The 8050-nt window shown below is 41.5% G+C and overlaps 1 protein-coding gene across 2 annotated transcripts; it reads right to left on the minus strand.

Annotated features, from left to right (window-relative positions):
• Window positions 1-8050, minus strand: SELE (selectin E). Of its 2 annotated transcripts, XM_069862707.1 has the most exons (14): window positions 7830-8049; window positions 7468-7547; window positions 6646-7032; window positions 5797-5904; window positions 5486-5671; window positions 4707-4892; window positions 4417-4602; window positions 3658-3843; window positions 3368-3553; window positions 3069-3254; window positions 2019-2126; window positions 1547-1568; window positions 1364-1436; window positions 1-1004 (listed from the first exon to the last, which is right to left on the minus strand). In XM_069862707.1, the coding sequence occupies exons 2-13, from the start codon at window positions 7502-7504 to the stop codon at window positions 1379-1381; spliced, it is 1836 nt and encodes a 611-aa protein (XP_069718808.1). In that variant the 5' UTR covers window positions 7505-7547; window positions 7830-8049; the 3' UTR covers window positions 1-1004; window positions 1364-1378. The 2 variants fall into 2 exon arrangements, with proteins under 2 accessions (XP_069718808.1, XP_069718809.1); XM_069862708.1 differs by having other exon boundaries at window positions 1-1436; window positions 7830-8050.

Below are 8050 nucleotides of genomic sequence, written 5' to 3' on the forward strand. Positions count from 1 at the left end.
TACAAATAGGACAATACATACCAGATTCTAAGTCAGAGATTCTTAATAAGTTATGTTTAAGTTATAATTGTAAATTAAGAAAGACCTTATCATTTAAAGTCCTCTAACGGTTTAATAATTCATACTTGCAATACATATACACAACTTTCACACTTCCATTTTATTTCTAAATAACACACAAGTATTAAATCCTTATGAAAATCTCCGAGTTATTTTTAAATTACCTAGACCCAGATCAATGGCCACAGACCTACTCAGGAGCAGATTATTTTACTATACATTTACAGTTAACAGCACAAAAATATCCACAGTAAAAACTGCACAACTAAATATTTGTGTATACACCTGTATTACAGTGCGTAATCCCACAGGGATGAGAGGGATGAGATCATTTCCGATCTACTTGCTGCATTCCCAAACCAGAGTACCAAATATAAGCACTACAATTCCTAGTGCTATTACCAAAAAAAAAAAAAAAAAGTCCTATTGACTAGGACATCCTCTTAAAATAAACTGGCTTCAACAATAAACTAGATCAATGGTGTCAAAACTATTCAGTGAATATTTTTTTCATCCCAATTGTTCTGTTTCCGTAAGTATAACCCATATGTCTCCAGAGAAGACATCTCCAGCAGTGTAGTAAGTGATGTGAAATAATGCATGTCTTCACCTTACCCAGGTACCTTTGACTAGACCAGAGGAGAAACCAGCCTCCTCTTTAGGCAGCAGCTTACTATTTGCTCACCATCTGGACAAGAGATGGCAAGCTCCCAGTTCTGATAACTACATGACTGAATGTAGACAGTATTTTGCCAGAAGGCCAGAGTTTTACTCTCTGCTTGTCTTCAGTGCAAATACCAGACAGCTTGAGTTCAAAATTTCTGAGCAATACCCAAGGTCAATCATCTTGTCAGCAAGAGGTAAAAACATCTGGACAGCTGCTCATTTGCATGCAGTTTCATTCTCTGGTAATCTGAGATGTTAAGTAAAGATGACTTCAACTCCTGCAGAGAGAACAAAATTCCTTTATAAATTGGAAAATTAACATAGATTTGTATTTGTGCTCATTTCAGAGCAATATTCTATGCAGCAGGTAGAAAAAATGCACAAAATTGCTCCTAATACTATATGCAGCTGGACAAAATGCTAAGCACAATCATCCTTGAGGAGCTGAATAACCATTTCTAAAGCAATAAATCCATCAATCTTGTTAAGAACTTTCTTGCAATGCTGAGATGCATATTAGATACCCAAAATCCCATATTACTATTTCAGCAATTGTACAGCAATTAATAGCTCTGATTGCTTGCTTGTGTGATTGAAAGGAAAAGAGTTTGTGAGTGCAGCTATCTCATGTGTTTACCTGAAATGCCTGGAGTCAGACGTTCTGGCCAGCGCTTTGGAAACTGCCTTCAATGGTGAGGCTCTGGCAGCTACTATGAACCACAGAAATGAAAAGTACTTTAATGACAACTGGTTTATATCAACTGGATTTTAGCAAAGCAATTGCCGTGGTTTTCATGCTGCTTTTTGAGACACAACTTACCTGGAAGGAGTAAATTTCTTTGCTGCAAGAAGAATAAGAAAAAGTATTAGCATTTCAATATTACAGCCTCCTCATGCTAGATTTTCTTCTACTAAAACACCCTCTCATTTCTGAATATCTGATAAAAAGCCATTATCTATCTACAACAAATCGCACAGACAAATATTACTGTGTTGTCATTAGCCCATCTCAAATTTCCATTCACTTTCCCTGGCAGTACTGATAAATAGAATGTTGGGTGTTTTTCTAATTCTAGTTTCCTAAACATTTGGGCTTAACTATTTTTGATGTTTAAATTTCATCCAAAACCAAAACATGGCATGCATGCAGGCTTCTTCAAAATTATTTTGGAGTTTAAGAATGGAAATTTCCAGTTTTTAAAAAAGCAAGATATAGGGTTGTGGAGGAGGATTTTTGCCTCCCCTGAATTTTTTTCAGGAAGTAAATAAAACTAGTGGACCCAGTTGCTCACCTTTTCTCTGGAAACGTCTTGCAAGCCAAAGGAGGAATGATGCTGTGGACAACAGAGAGGCACTTGTGGCTGCTATGCCCACAGAGACATAGCTGACTTGATCAGAGGCTGAAAGGATGAAAAAATTTCAGTGAGATCATGAGGCGTGTGAGATCTTTGAAGCCCTCCCTACTTGTTCCTCTTCCTTGTGCTCTTCAAGAGGAACTTGAATTGCAGCTTGTAAGCCCTAAATTTTGTCTTGCTGAGACAGGACATATGTCCACAACATAAAAAGCTGCATACTAAAACTTATCCCACTCATTGCCAAAGTCACTGCAAGCTACCTGCACCGGGATTTGTCTAACATCCAGCCTCACATGACAGTTTATGCTCATCTTTTATTTTTTATGTTTCAGTTTAGATTTTAATTCCCGCTGTGCTCTCTGCCTATTTGAGCAATCTCATTATGATCAATGAAATTACTCAAGAATTTAAATTCTGCTCAGGCAAATAAAGTGGGGTTGAGCTTTTAGGACCTAAAGCAAAAGCATTTCAGGCAGGCTAAGTTCCCACTGAGGACAAGGACAGAGCTCTTACTGCCTTGAATGGGAAGGCAAGGCTGAGACTTCTGTCTTGTAACATTACAGCCTTTGACAGAAAAGCTCTGCGAGGTCTTTTGGCTGAGGAGCTCACCCAGGACACTATTACACTGAATTAACAAATCTATAAGCTTTCCCACTGACAGAGTTATGAATGCAGATTTCCCCACAGGGTTCTGTTTCTCTAGAAACACTTTTTTCTTTATTCATACAGAAAAAGCACAACATGTGAAATATTTTAATTGAAAATCGAACAAATCAACATAAAATCAGGTTGCAGCTTTTGTTCTTGGATAAGAAATCAATATTTTCCACCAAGACCTTTAAGGAATTTTTCCCCCTTAATTTTCAAAAAGACATACTGAAAGATTTTGCTAGGCTTTAATTCATGGACTTCAATAGAAGTTCTAGCTCACTGGTTGGTGCCACTTCCTCCACCTTTCCATTCCTCATTTTATCACAGATAAAATACCTTCACAGATGGGTGGACTAGCACTCCAGTTTCCAGAATGACTGCACTCAAGGACATAAGAACCATTGAGCCTCCATCCTTCTAGACAGCTGAAGTGGCAGGCTGTGTTGTACGTGAAGTTCCCAGCACCGTGTGAGCAATCCATAGAGCCTTTCTCAGGAGACCTCAGTGGTTCACACTGTACAACTGAAATACAGAAAAAAAATATTTAAAGTTAAGGACTTGCCTGTCTGGCCCTTTTTTTTTATTTTTTTGCACCAGCGACAAGAAAGTGTATTTTCCAACCCAGGAATTCCTACCTTTGCATTTTGGCACTGGCTTTGACCACTGTCCCTGCGCTGTGCACTCAATGCTGGACGGGCCATCCAGAATAAAGCCTTCGCTGCACTGGAAATCACAATGTGAGCGATAGGTGAGACCTGCAGGACCGTGGTCACAGGTCATGAAGCCTTCTTCTTGCCAGGTCACAGCCTCACACCTCACAGCTGCAACACATCAGAACAGCCATCAGTACAGATGCCTCAGGAATTCAACATGCCAGTGCTGACAACCCCCAAGTGCTCAGCTGAGCAGGGATAAGACAAGGTACCTGCACAGGATGGTTGCTGCCTGTCCCAGGCCCCAGAAGACCCACACTGCAGCATGGCTGGTCCTGTCAGGGCAAATCCTTCCTCACAGGTGAACTCGCAGGTGGTACCCCAGGTGAGCCCCGTAGAAGGATGGGAGCAGTTCACAGCACCATGAGCAGGCATTTCTAAGGCAGGACAGGTCACAGCTGAAAAGCATGAGACACAAGCACAGAGCTTAGAGTAGGTCAAGACAAACACTCTTCTTTGAGCTGACAAGAGGACATGCTCTGCCTGGAGCTGTCCTGGCAGAGCCGTGATACTTCTCTTCTGACCCAGCAGTGCCTCAGAAAACAGGGATTTCAGCATGTTGCACAGTGCAGCCAGAACCCTTAAACACACACATAAAACATGCAAGCTCTACTGAGACTGGCTCCAGATTATGTTCTTCTACTCCTCAAATGGACTGCATAAACAGACACTGGGTCCCATTTAAAGTGTAGGGAATAAATAGTTCCTGTCAGAAAGCTCCACTGCAGAAGCCTGTTATCAGACATGTTAGGGACACAGTTCCTGAGAACTGCTTGTCGCCCTGCACTGCTCTTTCCTCTTTAATACAAAAGCTTAAATGTCCCCATCTTCAGAGCTGCTTATGAAAAGTGCTATAAACATGCTGGGGATGACATTTACTTACTCCTTGACTACATTCTAATGAGGCAGTGTTTTCAGACTGTGAGCTACTCTGAGCTTTAATTGAAGATTTCCAACTCAAGAATTCTTACCTCTGCATTTTGGCACTGGCTTTGACCACTGTCCCTGCGCTGTGCACTCAATGCTGGACGGGCCATCCAGAATAAAGCCCTCGCTGCACTGGAAATCACAATGTGAGCGATAGGTGAGATCTGCAGGGCCGTGGTCGCAGGTCATGAAGCCTTCTTCTTGCCAGGTCACAGCCTCACACCTCACAGCTGCAACACATCAGAACAGCCATCAGTACAGATGCCTCAGGAATTCAACATGCCAGTGCTGACAACCCCCAAGTGCTCAGCTGAGCAGGGATAAGACAAGGTACCTGCACAGGATGGTTGCTGCCTGTCCCAGGCCCCAGAAGACCCACACTGCAGCACGGCTGGTCCTGTCAGGGTAAATCCTTCCTCACAGGTGAACTCGCAGGTGGTACCCCAGGTGAGCTCCATAGAAGGATGGGAGCAGTTCACAGCACCATGAGCAGGCATTTCTAAGGCAGAACAGGTCACAGCTGAAAAGCATGAGAGAGAGCACAGAGCTTAGCTTGGAACAAACTATAAAAGATGTTTGTTTTTTTTTCCTGAAACAGCAACATACAAAATAAATGGAAGCAGCTGCAGATCTATCATGCTGTCATTTCATGAAGCAGATAGGAGTGAAAAGATCTCAAAATGGAAGACTGACTCTTAAGGCAAGGGTGCAAATTCATTTCATCTGCAGCTTATGACAGCAACTAGTTACAACCTAAAATTTTCCCATTTTTGATGTTTGACGCTTTTGTTTCAAACAGCAGCTTATTCTAAGCTCTACACCTCAAAAAACAATTTTTACAGAAGGTGCAACTAGCCTTTTGTGAGCAGTCTTACAGTGAGATCATCTCCATGCCCCGTGTCCCAGTAAGGGGTGGGAAAGTCTTTTCCCTACAAGGAAATCTAGGCCAGGGCCAGAACACTCATCCTGCCCCTGTCGTCTCTTCAGGAACAAAGAGAACTGTGTGCTGCAATAAACAGCACCTTCACCACATAATTAATTTTAAAGGAATGGTCCAGAATTTAATTGGTGTCTACTAACAAAGCAGCATCTGTCACTGCTCGAGAAACTCACCTTTACATGTTGCAAGAGGGGCAGACCAGACCCCAGAAGAGGTACAGAATACAGATTCCAATCCAGTCAGCTCGTAGCCTTCGTCACACTGAACGGTGCAGGATGAGTTGTAGCTGAAGATCTCCAATGGATGGTTGCACTTGAGGCTCCCATGATCAGGTTTCTTCAGTGGATCACAACTCTCAACTTCAAAGAAACACAAGAAGGTACACAGTCAGTCTCACTGACTGGGCAGGTAAATCAGCAAGCCACACTGAAAACCAGCTAGCATGAATCCCCCCTGGTTGGAAAGCAGGGCAGAGTAATCTTACCAAACTCGCATTCATGTCCATAGAATCCAGGGTTACAATGGCAGGTGTGATTGTTAATAGTCTCTATGCATTCTCCACGGCCACTGCAGAGAGATGGGTTGCAAGACGCTGGGAAGAAAAAAAAGAGAAATAAAAATACAGTAAATTAGTTACTAATGAAACCTGACTAGTGCTTTGATTATCTTTCTGGCACTAAAGCACTTTCTAGACCAAAAGATAAGAAGGGTGTTTGGTACATAAGATTACTGTATCTTTTCACAGAAGCATTTCAGAAAACACCCCCTTCGACAGACTAGCTGACAGTGAAAGGATACAGCTGTCAGGGAACCTCGTAACCACTTGTTCTCAGGTAGATATTGGCAATGTTTAAAATGCAAAAGGAACAATATACCATGGGGCAGTAGAAACCCTCAACAAATTCACCACAGCTCTAATACGATACTTCACTTGGATTATTTATTTATTTGCCTATCCTTCGCTACCTCTATACAAAGTGTATAATCTAATCCAATGGTCAATAGTCAGCAGACAGATGCCTCCAAAAAGGTTGAGGCACCCACTTGAGACTGGGATGAAAGTCACCATCTGGAAGAGCCTCTTTCTCTACACTGATTATAGAAGTGGTCTGCTGATTTGCTCAGAAAAGATGTACAGTATTCTGGTAGCTAAAAGATAAGTGAGATCAATCCAGCTCTTAAAACGAGAACAATCTCAGCCCTGTAAATAACGATAAGTGTACAAGTCCTTACAAGGTCACGCAGTTAACATGTAAGACTAGGTTAAATGACCCATCCCACCTCCCAACTCATCTCCACAAAGCCACACTAGAATGTCCTTTATATACCATACCTGTGTAGCACAAGGCAACCTTCTTTTTCTCACACTGCTCATCATTCCATTTGCCATCATCTTTTCCTCTTTTGATGTAGATTTCAACGCAGTCCTCATTGTTCCCTCTGCCATTTGGCTCACCTGAAGCCCAGTTTTTTGCCTCTTCCGTCAGTACTTTGTTAGTTCCGATCCAGGTCCACACCTCATTAATTTTTCTGATTCCAATCCAGTAGTAACCCGGATTGAAGGGTAAGAACTTATTGAGATAGTTGATTTCCTCCTTATTCTGAATGGCAACCATGTTAGTATACCTCTCTTTGCACCACAGCTCTGCTTCCCTGTAGGTCATGTTTGTGTCTGAATAATGGTATGTCCAACAATTCACTCCCTGCAGAACCATAAGTCCTGGAACGAAAAGAAGTCAAGAAGTTGGTGTTTGACTTTTTCCCTCCTTTCTCTCTAGAAGCAGATATATGAAGCTCTATAAATATTTCAAACTTGTCAATATCTGAAGCTGCATAAAAAGTAGTGGCAATTTTATAGACAATTAACTGGAAAGCTTCAAAACAGGCATGTCAGCATCAAGTCCAGGGACTTTAGCCTGCAAAACTGTCTGATCACACACAGCTTTGCAGACTTCACAGCAAACGGTAGGAGCCAATTATGTATTTGATAGACAAGCAGGGAAACATGCCATTGCAGCTAGAGGTTCCCCTATGTGAACGTAGCCTCAGGATAACTAGGTCAGGTTCAGAAGTTGTGTTTAATTCTGAGTTTAAACAGAACAGTCACACTAATATTACCATCCAATTAGTTTACTACAAAGACACGCACACTCACCATAAGCAAGAAGAGATAGGAGCCACAAGGAAATCATGTTTCTGACAGTTTTCTGTTCTCTTTATCTTTTAAGCAGATGGCTACAAAAGACCAAATGAACACATTTGTAAAGAAGAAATACTGACTTTCTACAAGTCAATATAAACTACTGTCTATGCAATCCTTTCTACATATTTCTTAGCAATTATTCCAAAGACTTAAGTTTTCCATTTTTAGGAAAGATTAATTTTAAAAGAGTTCTTAATATTAAGACAGTTTTTAAATGTAAACAGCTTTTAAAGAACACCAACACAGAATTCCATCTGATCAGTTTCCCTTTAGCTGAGCAATGAAACAGAGTAACACACTCCATTTATACTCACAGGCTGTAGCTGTGGTGGCCAGGTGGCAAAAGTCCTCTGTGATATTTCTCAGTGACTACTTTCTGTCACCAAGTTGCTGAATATGGGCTTGAAGATTAAGTTCAGCTGCAAGTGTCTCGACTGTGTAATCCCCTGCCTTTACTACGGCCTTTTATTCTCTCGACTGGACTGTCCTCCACAAGATGGGAAATTACACGTGGAAAAAAATTTCTTGGAAAATC

This window comes from Phaenicophaeus curvirostris, chromosome 8, assembly GCF_032191515.1.
Source record: "Phaenicophaeus curvirostris isolate KB17595 chromosome 8, BPBGC_Pcur_1.0, whole genome shotgun sequence".
Classification (NCBI taxonomy): domain Eukaryota; kingdom Metazoa; phylum Chordata; class Aves; order Cuculiformes; family Cuculidae; genus Phaenicophaeus; species Phaenicophaeus curvirostris.